Here is a 16,052-nt window from a genome sequence, read left to right on the forward strand (position 1 = left end):
AGATTGGATGAGAGTATACAGCAGTTTGCAGTTTTTATCATGTCTCAAGTTGATCTTACAAGGGAAGCTGCCCATTTGTGCATCCTGCTGTTTTGGTGGAAACTTATGAACAAGGGGAATGTGTTGATGATCTTCAAGGGCATGATCGGATTAAATCTGTGCTTGCTCACATTGGGACACACACACTTTTGAAGATGCTCCTGGACCTGGTAACATATATATATACCTTTGATGTTGCTTGCAATGCATTTATGCTTTTTGACTATTTTGATTGAATTGTGTTTAAATCTTTTAAGTATCTTGTTGTGTCTTAAAGTTTGTGAATTATACCAGTTGATATACCTGAATGTGGCCTGAAGTGCTACTATCTTTCTAATATCTTATCCCTACATGGTTGATTTTTTTCTCTCTCTGTTGTTCTATCTTCCACCATTTCCTCTCTAAAAATGGGCAAGTAATTCACCTTCAAGGGTTTTACCTTGTTAGTTTTTCCTTAACTGTTCTGGAGATCAGTTGCATTTATCTTGTTTGGGTGTTCCTTATTAAATAAGTTGCAAGTTTGATATTTGCCCTTTAAATATATATTCCTCCTTTATGCCAAGATTTATGCAAAGAAAGAATTTCATATTAGAATGCTTTTCAATCCAACTTCCCTTGGTAATACTCTCTTGTCTCAAAGCCTGAATTTTGTCAAGCACAATTGAAATATGTGATATATGTGTAGTATTCACTCCTTTTTTCGTTTATTCATCACTATGTGTGTGTTATGGTTGTAGACAAAATGCGGTTCCTCAATGATATTATGAACTCAGGAAGCTTCTGTTACAAGTTTCCCTCCTTAATAATCTACATTATGTATTTGATTTAGTCTATATTTGGCCAAAGTTTCTAATCTTCTTCTTTTTACAGCAAGAGAAGGAGGCATTTGCTTTCTGGGGTATTCTACTGACGAAATTTCGTCGGCATAGGTCTATCCGCAACAATTTGCCAGATTAGACCTCTCTTGACGACGTTACGTCAGCAAAGGTAACTTTTATCGAGAGAAGTCTAATCCAGCAAATATTTGCCAGCATCGAACTATGCCGACGAAAAATCGTCGGGAGAGGATTTCTTTTTTTTATTTATATTTATTGTTATATTGTTATATTTAAAGAATATAGCCGCGCGGCTATACTGTTTAAACATACAGCCACGCGGTTATTCGGTATAAATAGAAACTTTTAACACTATAGCCGATCGGCTATATTTTTTGAATTGAATATTTTCATAGTATAGCCGCGCGGCTATGCTCTATAAATGTAATATTTAAAAGTGTAGCCGCCCGGCTATACGCTTTAATTATCAGTTATGTTTTAATTATTATTTACTTAGTGAATAATTAATTTTTAAATATTTTATTAAAGAAAAAAATTAAAAAATTAGGTACCATTTATTAAGTAATATGATTTATGAAGTTAATTAAAATATTTAATACTAATATTTCAATAAATATACAATTAATTTCTTTACTTTTGTTCTTCGGCCAACTTTTTTAATTTAATATATGTAATTAATATCTTAGACTTTTTTAATTACTTTAAATCTTTAGTACATATTTAAATATTTTATTGATTTCATAAATTACTTCATAAATAATAATTAATTATTTTAAATTATTTTACGAACTTTGGTATTTTTATTTATTAAATAATAATTAAAACATAATACATTCAAAGAGTATTGTCGCGTGACTATATTGTTAAAATACTCTAATATATTGAAGGAAATATGACAAAGGGCATCTAAAAAGATAAGCAATCTCTTTAATTAATTTTTTTAAAAAAATAAAAAAATCGGATGCCTAGGTGTTATTAGGCAGGTCCCTTTTTTATTTAATTTTTTAATAAATAGTACAGCGGCATTGTTATACTTTGGTTTTTTAAATTTTTTTTAAAAATTAATAGTATAGCTGTGCGGCTTTTGTGGGTAATAAATAGTATAGCCGGCGGCTATACTTTGGAAATATAATATATTTAAAGAGTATAGCCGTACGGCTATACGGGGTCTTTTCTTCTTCTTTTTTTTAATATTTTTTATTTTTTAATAAATAGTATATATAAACAACACGAACCGCTGCTTTTCCTTCGTACTCTTCAGTCTCCATCGAAGCCTTTACCATCTCCTCTGTTGCTTGTTGTTCAATTCTGTTTCAGATAATCAAAATCTTTTATTTGTTTAAATCTTGCTGAATCACGCACGTTGCACCCCGGGCTTCTCTGAGAGTTCTCACTGAAGATGAAAGCCCCAATGCTCGTGCTAAAACGTCGCCGTTAAGTGTTGCAGTTTAGCTTTGCTCCCCACGGCTTTTCTGTGTCAAATCGACGGCTATATCTCCCCAAGCTTATCCCTTTTTATGAATTTCAGTACTGTATGCTACGCCTCGACACACCTTGAGCCTGTTTTTGAAGATTCTCCGAAAACAGAGCTAGTCATGGAGGCGCAAAGCGATTGCGGTGTCAACGTGGGGGTTTATCTGTTTTGATGGTTTTGCCTCTAACAACGTCCGCTAGATTTGTCCTCTTCAGATCTCCAAATTCAGTTTGTTTGATTGAATTTTGGCGATGATTACAAATTATCCGCGCTTCTAAGAGCAATCTATGAAGCAGAATGTGATAATCAATGGTTGAATTTCTTGATATGAGCCATGATTTGTGCTTGTTTTGTTGTTGTTAATTTATGTTTTGGGTTGTTGAAAAGTTTGCATATTTTTTCATCTGTTTTGGCAGTGATGACTAAATTTACAGCTTTATGCCAGTTCTGCTTCGGAAAATTCGTAATCGAGAGAGCTGTTTCATTATTGCTTCCAAATCAAATGTTTTTGTGTCCGTTGCTTGATCTACCGTTTTATGTTTTGAAAATCTTCTTGTTACAATTTTGATTTGAATACTGTGCTGTTCTGACTTGGGATGATTGCATCCGCTTGTTTGAAGTGTAGTGGAGCTGAGTCCCGGTTTTCATCTGTTTTCAGGGAGAACCCCTCGGTGAAGCTACATTTCATATGATCCCTTGGTTTTTTTTAATTATTTTTTCGATAATGTTTTTTAATTATTTTTAAATTAATAGAATAAGAGGTTGGCTAAATAGTATAGCCGTGCGGCTATAATCTGTAAATATAATATATTTAAATAGTAACTCTCCTAATATATTCAACTATTTAAATAGTATAGCCGCACGGCTATACTATTTAAATATATTCGAAATTTTTTTTTAAAATTTATTTATTCAAATGTACCTATTTTATTTTTATTTGTAATTAAGTAATATGTTAGTCTTATTTAATTACTTCAATTAGTAATTAGTTTTTAATTATTATTTATTTAGTGAATAATTCATATTTTAATATTTTAATTAATTTCAGAAATTACTTAACAACGTTTTAATTTTTCTTACTGAACCCCACGTCTCAGGTCCTCCATGGACTAATTAGAAGTTAGAACCATGAACCAAGTTGAAGCATTCAGTGGGCCAAACTCAAGTGTCCATCCTATCAGAAAAAATTGTGCTGGTAGTGATAGGCTTCGGGCATGTACAGGGATTCCCTTTGAAGCTGTTAGGTCTCTTCTTTTTCTGGACCTTGTTCCTCTGTTCGTCTGCTAGGCCTTCGGCTAGGTTGTTCTACATTGGGCTGTTTCAGACTGTTCATTGTGTTGTGTGTTGTGCACCTGTGTTTTTTGTTGTTGTAATATTTAGACAGAGGGAGAGTACTAATGGCTCTCTTTTGGCAGGAAATTTCTGCTCACACCATCCACATTTTGTGTTTCCAAACAAAAGAAAGCAGAAAATGTTATGCCTCCAATCAAGGTGGTGGTATTGGTAGGTTGTAACTTGTAATTCTTGTATGAATGACTCATGCGCATTTGCAGTTAGTTGCGATCTACACTAATTTTGTAGATTAATATTGTCAAAAATAATTATTTATAATGATAACATCAAATGAGATGTCGACCTTGTATTATTACACAAATTATTCACCCGAATTGGTGAAAGAAAATGTACAAATTCTATACAAGGGCCAAGGGTCACCGTCCAAGGCATGTTACAGTTAACCCCATGCAAACGAAAAATCTGTGTGGTATCAAAATAGTTAAATGTATGACGTTCCCACTATGCATTATATGTAAACTGTCTAACTAGAAGTATAACTTACTATATAGAATTTATCTTTCTATTGAGAGATCTCTCAAATAATTATTTGAAGAACACCCTTTAGGATCTTCTGCAAAAAAAAATTTAACGATCCAAATAATCTATTTTTTAAGTTTACATTCATAGATCATCCTTGCAAAAAATTAGACAAATCAAAAACCGTTTCGAAATCCAATTGTATCCTACAAAATCATTGAACACGGTGTTTTAAGAAAGTACTAAAATTTCAATAACTCAATTGAGTTGTCCAATAATATCAGATTCAAATGATTTTTTTATAGAGAGGATCTTTGAATAATTATCTAAAAAATATATTATTTGAATTAGCGAAATACAATGTAAAATGAGTCCTATAAAAATGTCCATCAAATAAACTTATTTAAAGGATTCTTTAATGGAAGTTCTGATCTCTAATGCGGATGTCCTTATTTTACTAATGTACGGACAACTTTTTTCTGTGCATTCTTTATGCTAATAAAATCAACTCAGACACTTTTCTCACTTTTAGTTTCCTAGTATTAGTACAATAGAAAACAGGCTCTGACAATACCAAAATGTCAAGCAACACCTTTTGATTTGGCTTTTCTTCATTGGTGCCTTGTAGATAGAACTTGGGGGCTGTTTATATGCTTTAGTGCCTTTTTCTAATGATAATAATATGGAAAAGAAGAGGGTTACACAAAACAAAATGGAAATGGCTTCCTTTTCATTGAATGAATAAATTCATTCTTATCATGGAAAAAAACAAAATAAGTTTGGACAATAAGTTGTATTCGGACGTTCGCACTTAAGAATATCCTTATACAGAGAGCTTCAATTGGAAGATCCCTCAGGGATACCTTTGAATGCAGGGGTGGAGCCACTTTGGGACCAATGCAGTCCCAGACCCCACGTAGTTTTTATTATAAAAAAAAGTAAAAAGGAAAAAAGTAGTATGCTATTCTTGGATAATCCATATTAATTAACATATTTATTTTACCACGTGGAGCCCTATCCATCCAAACCTATGTTTCCACCAAGACTACTGTTTGGGCCTAAATTAAACGCGCCTAGATCAACACGGATTGGGCCCAGAATAAAAGCTACAAGACTCAAGCAGTTTTTTTGTAAAACGGAAGGCAAAACCCAAAACCCAGAGAGGCCCAACCCAAGACTCATCAAAACGTGGCAGGCAAACTTGGGCCCCAAAAGAAAAACAGTCTCCTTTGGGCTCCAGACAAAACAGAATGGGCCCAACATAATTAAAAGAAAAGGAATAGACCAATTTTCAGAACCCACGTGAAACCCACGTGACACCTTTCTTCTCAGACTTTGAAAAGTCAACAAAATCAACTATCACATAGTTGATTAGAGGGGGTTGGTAGCTGGCAAACTGGGAAGAGACATCTCTGAAAATCAGAAGATCAAACCCCTCTTAACATATATATATATATATATTCAGAGATATTTCTTCTATTCAGAGAAGGTGATTTTTTTTTTAGAGATAAACAAACTTCAATCTCAGAGAGAGATAAGCAGGAAAGTAGGGAGTTGTTCAAACTAAAGAAATCAAACTAATCATCACGGTTGAAATCTCACAATGCGCAGTTAAATTGGGAAAATGGATTAGGTTTTCTTTTAAAGAAAAACAGAGAAGTGATTTTAAAGACCTGATTGATGAAAGCCTATCTGACAGAATTAATTAGAACCCTTTCCTCTCTTGTTTTTCTTGCTAGATCTTTTTACAAGGATTTGCCACCCATTATTTTAAGAAAGAAACCTTACTCCTAAACATTTCTTATAAATGTAAGAGGGAGTGAATAGGACAAAAAACAATCAATTCATCAATAAATAAATAAAAACTCAAAATCAACCAAAAGCTCACTTGAACTCCAAGAGAAACCATCTTTAGATCAAGAATTCCCAAAGTCCAGACTTAGAAAATAAGTCATTCAAAACGAGATCTCTCTCGTTACAAATTTGGTTTAGCAAAAGCCAAGACAATCAGAGTTTGAGTTTTTTCACAAATATGAAAACCTCAACAAATTTTACAGTGCAATTTTAACTCATTAAGTCCCCAAGACCAGCCACTTCGCCTTCAGATCAAGAAGTTGCGTTCTGCCCGCTCAAAAGCTTCTCAAAAAACTTGAAATAGATTAAAGCTCTGCTCAAATTGAACTTTGGTATCGATTTGCAGCTGAAGCTTAGCAGTTGAAGTTGTTAATAGTCTAGTCCATCCCGGATATATCTAGTCCAGCCCGGATCGTAGTCTTCTATCCAGGGAAATAGAGTTCCAGATTGTCTATTTGTCTTTCTAAGTGTTGATATGTATATTTACAGTTTTGTAAAAATCCTGCCTAAAACCAATCCAATTTCTATCAACTATTCTCGCCGAACAATTGTTTTATACTTGAGATAAATTGTGAAAGTCCTCACCAGTCTGAGGCAAGAAAAGAACTTACTTGAGAGATATTCCTCTCCCAAATTCACAATCGCTTTGCTTAGAAATCAGTAACTTGGGGCGCAAGTTATCTTTTTTAGAAGAAGTCTGCTAGAATCTTTATTGCTAGCAGTGACACGCTCATACACCAAGAAAGTGACTTGTTGATCAGTCAATGGTTTTCAGGGCAATGGGGAACTTTGCCCTTCCATCTCAGGAGTAAACACAAAACGGGTGAACAACTACATCTTCTTCTGCAAACCCATTCCCAAAAATTTTAAGAAAACTATTATTATTATATTACCTTTTAACACAAATATTAATTTGTACACAAATTGCTAAAAAGCAAAGAGATTTGAATTTATGTTTCTATTGACGGGAACAAAGTTTCTCATTGTTTGTGAGTTTTTCTCTCAAATTCAATATTATATTATCAAGTTTTAAAACTAGGTTAATTCATAGATGAATGATTACTAGGTTGCATATATTGAGAAAAACATTTTTAATAGTATAGATGATGTGGTTGTCAAAATATGAAAACTTGTCGAGGACAATTATGAATTGTAATGAATCTTTTTTTTTTTGGGGTCAAAATTATAATTGTAATGAATAGACAATATTATTTTTGATGTTTTGGTATGTCTTGAGTTCGAATTTTTTATTGTTTATATTTTCTAAGAGGCCCTCGCACACATAAAATCTTAACTTCACCACTGTTTGTATGGCCTACTCCACATTGACTTGTTCGTGAAATTCCATTATTTGATCAATTATTTCAAGCAAAATAATCTGAAGTAGGTAGCACATCGTCATGTAAAGATTGTCAACTATCCAAGGGACTAGGAAGGTCCCAATGGTCAGACCAAAAAAGAACGAAGAAGGAAGGTCCCACCCCAATTTTCTTATAAAACTATTAAAGATCCCTTAAAAAACCACCATACAAGTTGGAGCCATCTGTCCTTTTTATAAAAACAAAATGTCAAATTTTACTTTTAGTCCTTATAACAAAATATATCACTACTATACTAGTATAATAAAGACAAGCCCAAAGTAGTTGGTGTCGCATCGCATACTTTACTTCAAAAAATATTATACAACTTTTAGTCAAGTTAATTAGAACTGATGTGTTTTTTGAACTGCACCGTAATTCGAATTTTCTTCTTTGTAATATCATATCGTTTGTATATAAAAAAATATCAATCGACCTAAAATTTATGTTTAAAATTCAGATCCGTATAAAATACTATAATGTCACGTGTCGATCTAAAACAGGCCCAGCCTACATCTTGCCTACAGCTACCATGTAATCGTGTAACGGTGTTACTGTCGGAGGATCCAACTCATCCACTAAATTACTGCACAAAACAAGGGCCACGTGTCCATTGAGCAATGACTAATATAGTAGCTCCTCTCTACTCTCTTCTTTCTAGTTACACTGTCTCTTTGGTTGTCTCTTCACTTGCTCACTGTCTTCTTTGATCAGCCTCTCAATTCTGGTTAACTTATGACGATCTCGTCCTTCTTCACCAGAGCTTCAAGAGCTTTCAATGACCACCCTGTTGCCTCCAAGCTTCTGGTGCTCTGTACTCTCAGGTTCTCAGTTCTCTACTTTCCCCTGTTTCAGTGATTCGTTTTCCTCCTCAATTCTTGTTTACCCATGTTAACTTTTTCTTTCTTGTTTCGGTCTGTTTGGCTTCTGAGAAAAATGTAGGACTAGAAAATGAGATGGCAAGCTTGAATTTCATTTTTTTTCTTCCCTAGGATATAATGACATTCTTTTTTAAGTTTTGGTTGTATTTGAATTAGTTCAAGTATCGTTTTTTCTATTTCCCATGAAAGCAAAATGGCATAATCCATAAACTCTGAATCCAAATTTTTCTATGAACGTCAGTTTTCTTAGCCACACACCAGAGACTTAGCCCTTGTTTGGTCACTGAGAAAATGGAATTAGAGAAAATATATTAATTGTAAATGTTTAACTTATTTGATTCGTTTCATGTGATCTTTCACTGTGGCAAAGAACCCGTACCCCTCACGTTATTCCTTCGCTTGCTTAGTCTGTAGGCTAGGATTACACTGAATGTACATATTCCAAGTAACGTGATATAGATCTACTAATAAAAGGGCTAGTTGAAGAGGTACACTAGTTTATTATTTTTAATTTTTTAATTTGTTTTTAAACTGTTACTTTTTTTTCATAGTTAACACCAAAATAAACTTTTTTGTAAGTAGACAGTAGCTTTTCTTGCCTCAATGTAATAGACAAGCAAATATATACAAAATATTGATCACATTTTCTGTTTGGGTTTTTTTTGGATGATTGCAGTAGTGGAGGTCTCCTGGCGTATGCAGAATCACAGTCAAACATTGGTTCTCCTAGTGTTGTTGATGATAAACCAGATGAGTCCAGGAAGAAGAGAGTGGTGGTGCTTGGGACAGGATGGGCTGGTACTAGTTTCCTCAAGTATCTTGATGCTTCAGCTTATGATGTTCAGGTTGTTTCACCCCGGAATTATTTCGCGTTTACCCCTTTGTTACCTAGTGTCACATGTGGGACGGTTGAAGCTCGAAGCATAGTAGAACCAGTTCGAAATATTATAAAGAAGGTAAGCGACTCATTCAAAAGTTGCTGGAATTCTTTATGTGTTTATATATTAGTTGCATGGAAAGATTGATCACATACAAATGTATATTAGTATATGTTGCAGGAATTCGTTGGCATTATGTTCGCAAGTTCCAAACTGTAAGCCAGAAATTAATGTTCACAAGTTACTTCTATTTCATGGCAGAGAAATGGAGAGATCAAATTTTGCGAGGCAGAATGTGTCAAGATTGATGCTACAAATAAAAGTGTTGTCTTGCGGGCTAATTTTGGCACCAACTTGGTGGGAAATGATGAATTTTCCCTTGAATATGACTACTTGATCATAGCTATAGGAGCACAAGTAAACACTTTTAACACTCCTGGTGTAAAGGAGAACTGTCATTTTCTGAAGGCAAGTGAGTTTATTTTTATGCAAGTGGAGCAAAGCAGCATTTAATCATATTTATGCCTTAAATTAGGTTGCTTGTTCAATTTTCTTAAATGAACTTGTGTATCTTAAAGTCTGTCAAGAAAACTGCTCTTAGTCTTCTTTCATAAGGTGGTGATAGGAAATTTTCTAATGAAGCATATTTGACTTCACATGCAGGAAGTAGAAGATGCTCAAAAGATACGTACGAGTGTGATAGATTGCTTTGAAATGGCTGTACTTCCAGGTCTAAGTGAAGAAGAGCGGAGGAGAAATCTTCATTTTGTAGTTGTTGGAGGGGGTCCTACTGGTGTGGAATTTGCTGCAGAGCTGCATGATTATTTCCAAGAGGATTTAGTCAAGTTATATCCTATGGTTAAGGATCTTGTGAAAATAACAGTGATCCAATCGGGAGATCACATCTTGAACATGTAAGAAAGATGCATCATGTTTTATCTTATTGATTGCTTTTTGGAATCATTTGAATGATAAACCCATTTTAGCTTGATTCCACACTTCATTTATGTGAAGTTTCAGCAACTTGTTTCTGTAATATTGAAGTATGGGACCAATGAACTTATACCAATCACGGAAGCTCACCTTCCATGATTTGAAACTTTTCTTATTTCAAAAAGTGAATAGGCAAGTTCACTTCAAGGAACTCATTAAAATTTCGTATCCTCTCTGTAGGTTTGATGACAGAATTAGTTCGTTTGCTGAGAAGAAGTTTAACAGAGATGGTATTGATGTTCAGACAGGATGTCGGGTTGTCAGTGTTTCTGATAAGGAAATCACAATGAAGGTGAAATCCAAGGGTGAGGTCTGCTCTGTGCCACATGGGTTGGTTGTGTGGTCTACTGGTATTGGGACTCGTCCAGTTGTGAGTGACTTTATGAAACAAATTGGGCAGGTTTGTTTCATAATTTTAATGCCATCCAAAGCCTGAGAAATATAGAATTTACATTATTATCAACTGGTCTTGTCGAATTGATGGTTTTCACAATCTGCTTGGGCTAATATGGATGCTACATGGGTGACATGCTCAGTCAAATCATAATTTATATTCTGCTCCATGTGCAGGCTGATAAACGTGTTCTAGTGACTGATGAATGGCTGCGTGTAAAGGGTTGTGAAGATGTGTATGCCATTGGCGATTGTGCTTCAATTACTCAACGTAAAATCATGGTATGCAAAACCTTTACCTCTTTTGTATTCATCATTAGAATTTTCGTAAGTGCTGGAAGCCTAGATTTATTATGGTGTAGTATGTTGGAGAGCTTCTTGAAGTCAAAATATATTGTATATTTAGTGTTTGTTTCTTATATTTGAAGTAGTTTTTCACACATCATTGCTAAAACTGGTATCCATCTTGTCACCTTTAGGAAGATATCTCTGCCATATTTAAAGCTGCGGACAAAGATAACTCTGGTACCTTAACAGTTGGTGAATTTCAAGATATAATTGACGACATCATCATAAGGTACCCCCAAATGGAGCTCTATTTAAGGAGCCAGCATGTGCAGGATTTGAAGGACCTATTGAAAGATCCTGAGGGTAATGATAGGACGGAAGTGAACATTGAAGAATTTAAATTAGCCCTTGCTCAAGTGGATTCACAGATGAAGAGTCTGCCTGCAACTGCACAGGTATGTGTCTTTTATCTTGTAGTCGGAGTAAACTGGTTACTTTTAGTTACGAGGTATGATTTCATGCCGTGCAACTATAAGAAAGGGACCCTCAGTTTCTACTCTTTTGGCATTCAGGTTGCTGCTCAGCAGGGAGCATATCTTTCTAGGTGCTTTAACCGGAGAGAGCAGAGCAAAGAGAATCCTGAAGGTCCTAGACGTTTTAAAAGTTCTGGGCATCATGACTTTCGTCCCTTCCGGTATGCAATATACTTTAGGCTCGTCTCACTTGCACCCTTTATTATTTAAAAATGGGAATGAAAATTTCAATAGTTCCATAACTGCCTTTTTATTTGTCATTCTAAATTGCTAGCAAAATCTCACTTTGATACACAATATATACTGTCCAGTTGATTCTGCATATGCCATTTTCTTTCTTTTTCCTTTCCTAACCAATGAGTTAGTTGTAACTTGTGAATCACTAGGTACAAGCATTTTGGGCAATTCGCTCCGTTGGGGGGAGAGGAAGCAGCAGCAGAGCTACCTGGAGACTGGGTTTCCATTGGCCATAGCACTCAGTGGCTCTGGTATTCCGTATATGCAAGGTGATCTTAATTTGCTTGCTTCTGGTAAACAAGAGTTATAACATATAGATGCAAGATTGAATCTGATTTGATTCAATGTTTTCCTTATTCAGCAAGCAAGTGAGCTGGCGGACTAGGGTCCTCGTGGTATCTGATTGGACCCGGAGATTTATTTTCGGGAGAGATTCAAGCCGCATTTGAAGAGGGCCAGCATATTTCTGGCACCAGTAAATTATGAGTGTTTGCATCTGCTTCATATGTAAATTCAGAGAGAAATTCCTTTGTAGGCTGTAGAAAAAATTCCTTGTGATGTGATTCATTCATGGCCAAAACATCGAATTTTACTTACTGCAGTGAATATGTTGTTTCTATCAATTCTTCTGAATGTGTGAAGAAGTGGGATGTTCAAAGCCCATGTGAGTTTGGAGACATTGCGTTTAACTTCTTGACATGCATGAGATAATTTTCAGAGAATTAAAAACTGGAATTTTGATTATTAACCACAACATCCAAACAATATCATAGACTACAACTTAATTTACAACCCTGTCTCCCTGTCTTGGGCTTTTAGACTAAGCACACTTGTCCTACTTTTTCTGGTCTGACTAAGTCAACCTCGGACCCAAAAGAATAGAGTGCCTTCTTTTACGTGACAATTGCACCTTAGGCTTCGGGCCCTGATTTGAAGTAATAACCCTCGCTCACATACCCTTCCATTAGAAATTGTCACCTCAATTTTTGGCAACCAGAACACTGTCTCAATCCAAAATCATATATATTCCGGCATTACACTTTCCTTCCTTTTCTTTTCGAGAAAGAATCAGAATCAGAAACTGGGTTTCACAATGTGGGGACGTTCTTTCTATGAAAGTGCCTCGAGGCTCCTTCGTCAACACCCCTCTCTGTCTAAGCTTCTTGTTGTTGTCACAGTCAGGTTTTTCATTTCTCTTTAACATGCATCTTATATGAGCTTTCAGTAGTTTTGGTTTATCTTTTGAACAGTCAGGTTTCTTTTTTTCGGTTTATCGTCGTTTTCATTAGCGGTTCTAGTGTTATGTGTTTGTGCTGATTATATATGAACATGCACACATTATGCATGCATATGTATGGTTGATTCATGCCCGTATTGTATACGAATCTCTGCATATCTTAATTCTTCCTTGTCTGACTTGCATTGTATATATTGCAGTGGGGGAGGTCTAGCGGCATTTCATGAAACCACACCAGTCCACACTGTATATGCTGATTCAGTTCAGGAAGACCAAATAGCCAAGAAAAAAAAGGTAGTGGTACTTGGAACTGGTTGGGCCGGAGTCAGTTTCTTGAAAAATTTGAAGAGTTCTAATTATGATGTTGAAGTGGTGTCACCCAAAAATTATTTCTTGTTTACTCCTTTGCTACCGAGTGTTACCTGTGGCACAGTGGAAGCACGCAGCATCGTTGAACCAATTCGATGCATTACTAAGAAGGTTAGTATGCGATAAAAGCCTAATTGATATGGTATGATTATTGATTGATGGAGATACTTAGACAATAAGGCTTAATTTTTTTTCATTTGATGATGTGGCAGAAAGGTTTAGAAGTTCAATTTAGGGAAGCAGTATGTCATAAAATCGATCCCAAAAATAAGAAAGTTTACTGTCGATCAACTCAAGACACAAATCTGGGTGGAAAACACGGTGAATTTAGTGTAGATTATGACTACCTGATCATTGCCATGGGAGCTCAATCAAATACATTTAACACCCCTGGTGTGGAGCAATATGCTCATTTCTTGAAGGTATCTTTATTTTTTAATTCTTCCCTTGTTGAAAAGTATGGTATGGAGCAAATGCACATTAATTAAATCTTTTGACTTAAAGCACTCTACTTTCAAAAGGTGAAGAAATAAAATTCATTTTTATGCTGTTGGGTTTTAACTTCTAATTTGTAGGGAATAGAAGATGCTATGAAGATCCGTCAGTCTGTGATTAACTGTTTCGAAAGGGCAAGTCTTCCTTGCGTAAGCGAAGAAGAAAGAAAGAACATTTTGCATTTTGTATGTGTTGGTGGTGGTCCAGCTGGTGTGGAATTTGCTGCAGAGCTTCATGACTTTGTTAAAGAGGATTTAGCCAAGTTATACCCTTCAGTTATAGACTGCGTACAAATTACCGTTATTGAGGCAAGCGATCATATTTTGAACATGTGAGGCCACGAATGCTTCTATATTGGGATTTAAATGATGATGGTGGATTAATCTTGGTAAATATGGCAAGTTAATGGTTGCACTTGGTTTGGTCTTACAGGTTTGACAAGAGAATTACTGCATTTGCTGAACAAAAGTTCTCCAGAGATGGCATTGATGTAAAAACAGGTTCAATGGTTGTAAAAGTAACTGATAAGGAACTCTCCACCAAAGAAAGAGCAACAGGCAAAGTTTCACATCTACCTTATGGGATGGTTCTCTGGGCAACTGGTATTGGGCCACGCCCGGAGGTTATTGATTTTATGAAGCAGATTGGTCAGGTTTGTTGCTAATTTGTGCTTATTTCCAATCATATGGTGCTTGACTTTGGGCTTGAAACTTCAATTAATCAACGTTGTATTTGTTTGAGCACAACAGAGTAACAGGCGTGTTTTGGCTACTGATGAATGGCTGAGGGTGGAAGGATGTGATGGTGTATATGCTTTAGGTGATTGTGCAACAATAAATCAACGCAGGGTCATGGTATATATATTTATTGACAAGCTACCTGTGTATTTTCTATGCATTATAGAGCACTTGTTGAGCAATCATTCATTAGCTATATGAAATTTTGTTACCATTGCATGGCAATCTGTTGTCAGGAAGATATCGTAGAGATATTCAGAAAAGCAGACACGGACAAGTCTGGTACTTTAAACCTTGCGGAATTTCAAGAAATCATGGATGACCTTGTGGAAAGGTATCCTCAGTTGGAACTTCACTTGAAGAGCAAACAGATGAGGAATATTGATGAGTTACTGGAAAAGAGTTGGCAAAATCCGACCGCTGAAGTCGATATTGAAACGTTTAAGTCCGCTCTGTCACAAGCAGATTCTCAGATGAAAAATCTTCCTGCAACAGCTCAGGTGAACTACTTAACAGAAATTCTCAGAACCTCTAACTCAGGCATCCTATCACTTTATTAACTTGTCTTTTTTTTCCCCCTTTCCAAATTGTAATATTCTAGGTAGCTGCTCAACAAGGTGCCTACCTTGCCAAATGTTTCAACCGTATGGAGGAGTGTGAGAAGTACCCTGAAGGTCCCCTCAGGTTTAGGGGCGTTGGACGCCACTGTTTTCAACCCTTCAGGTGAAACTTTGTTGCCAATTTCTAGTAAAATATCTTATCTAGCATAGAAACACAAATTTAACATGATATAAGCTGTTATATGTGGTCAATGGTGCAAGACACGCTGATCCATGATCTTAGTATAAATGCTAGAAGATAACTTTTTATATGATTTAACCCAAGGTATAAGCATTTTGGGATGTTTGCTCCTCTGGGAGGAGAACAAACGGCAGCTCATCTTCCAGGAGATTGGGTCTCAATTGGTCACAGCACCCAGTGGCTATGGTACTCAGTATATGCTAGGTAAATTTATGGTATAGATTCGCTTGAACCGGTCATATTCATATCACCATTGTCTGAACATTCTCCCTATATTTGCAGCAAGTTAGTCAGTTGGCGCACAAGGGTGCTGGTGGTATCTGATTGGGGAAGGCGATTTGTATTCGGGAGAGACTCAAGTCGCCTTTGAGACCAGACGGAAGCCTAAGTCACACTAGAACTCTGTTTCCACCACTTTTGTCTTCCAATATTAGGCGGAGCATTGGTTCCATTTCTTTGTCAGTGTCAAACTTGTACTGCGATTGAGATTATGATGTTTTTGTACTGCATAAATGCAAATAACTCGCTTGTTTGTATTCAGCTAGCGGTTGTCTGTTTTGTTTTTACCCTTTGGGGTTGTACAAGTTTAGTGCCTATAGAAAATCAAGTGGACCAAATATAATATTCATCCCAACAGAGTCTCCTCACTCGGGTTTAATTCTGTTTTGCTTTTCTAATTTCTTTCACAATTAGATATAAGTAATTTTTTTAAATACAAGCGATAGTTTAAACTAGAGGGGAGGAGGTTTCTCACACACAAACAACCCATGCTATGGGGGGTTCAAACTTGAAATTTCTCGTTTGCAAGTCAAGACACTTTTCTACTAAGCTAAGACC

The 16,052-nt window shown here is 35.8% G+C and overlaps 2 protein-coding genes and 3 non-coding genes across 5 annotated transcripts; all 5 read left to right on the forward strand.

The window, feature by feature from the left end:
* The first annotated feature begins 2,231 nt into the window (after window positions 1–2,231).
* Window positions 2,232–2,372, forward strand: LOC148918166 (small nucleolar RNA snoR134). The gene has a single exon (XR_016126527.1). It is a non-coding gene; the product is annotated as a small nucleolar RNA snoR134 (small nucleolar RNA).
* Window positions 2,373–2,595: 223 nt separating this feature from the next.
* Window positions 2,596–2,684, forward strand: LOC148918167 (small nucleolar RNA U36a). The gene has a single exon (XR_016126536.1). It is a non-coding gene; the product is annotated as a small nucleolar RNA U36a (small nucleolar RNA).
* Window positions 2,685–2,756: 72 nt separating this feature from the next.
* LOC148918168 (small nucleolar RNA Z223) lies at window positions 2,757–2,848 on the forward strand. The gene has a single exon (XR_016126544.1). It is a non-coding gene; the product is annotated as a small nucleolar RNA Z223 (small nucleolar RNA).
* Window positions 2,849–7,935: 5,087 nt separating this feature from the next.
* On the forward strand, window positions 7,936–12,253 carry LOC103329521 (external alternative NAD(P)H-ubiquinone oxidoreductase B1, mitochondrial). The gene is made up of 10 exons (XM_089050999.1): window positions 7,936–8,197; window positions 8,931–9,210; window positions 9,394–9,604; window positions 9,800–10,046; window positions 10,306–10,525; window positions 10,696–10,800; window positions 10,998–11,261; window positions 11,379–11,500; window positions 11,726–11,845; window positions 11,938–12,253. Exons 1-10 carry the CDS (start codon window positions 8,109–8,111, stop codon window positions 12,023–12,025), a joined length of 1,746 nt encoding a protein of 581 aa, XP_088907125.1. The 5' UTR covers window positions 7,936–8,108; the 3' UTR covers window positions 12,026–12,253.
* Window positions 12,254–12,387: 134 nt separating this feature from the next.
* LOC103329520 (external alternative NAD(P)H-ubiquinone oxidoreductase B3, mitochondrial) lies at window positions 12,388–15,849 on the forward strand. Its single transcript, XM_008231996.3, has 10 exons — window positions 12,388–12,758; window positions 13,014–13,293; window positions 13,395–13,604; window positions 13,758–14,008; window positions 14,110–14,329; window positions 14,427–14,531; window positions 14,651–14,914; window positions 15,016–15,137; window positions 15,300–15,419; window positions 15,498–15,849. The coding sequence occupies exons 1-10, from the start codon at window positions 12,670–12,672 to the stop codon at window positions 15,583–15,585; spliced, it is 1,749 nt and encodes a 582-aa protein (XP_008230218.2). The 5' UTR covers window positions 12,388–12,669; the 3' UTR covers window positions 15,586–15,849.
* Window positions 15,850–16,052: the final 203 nt, after the last annotated feature.

This window comes from Prunus mume, linkage group LG4 (assembly GCF_029339155.1).
Source record: "Prunus mume cultivar Tortuosa linkage group LG4, ASM2933915v1, whole genome shotgun sequence".
NCBI classification, from domain to species: Eukaryota; Viridiplantae; Streptophyta; class Magnoliopsida; order Rosales; family Rosaceae; genus Prunus; species Prunus mume.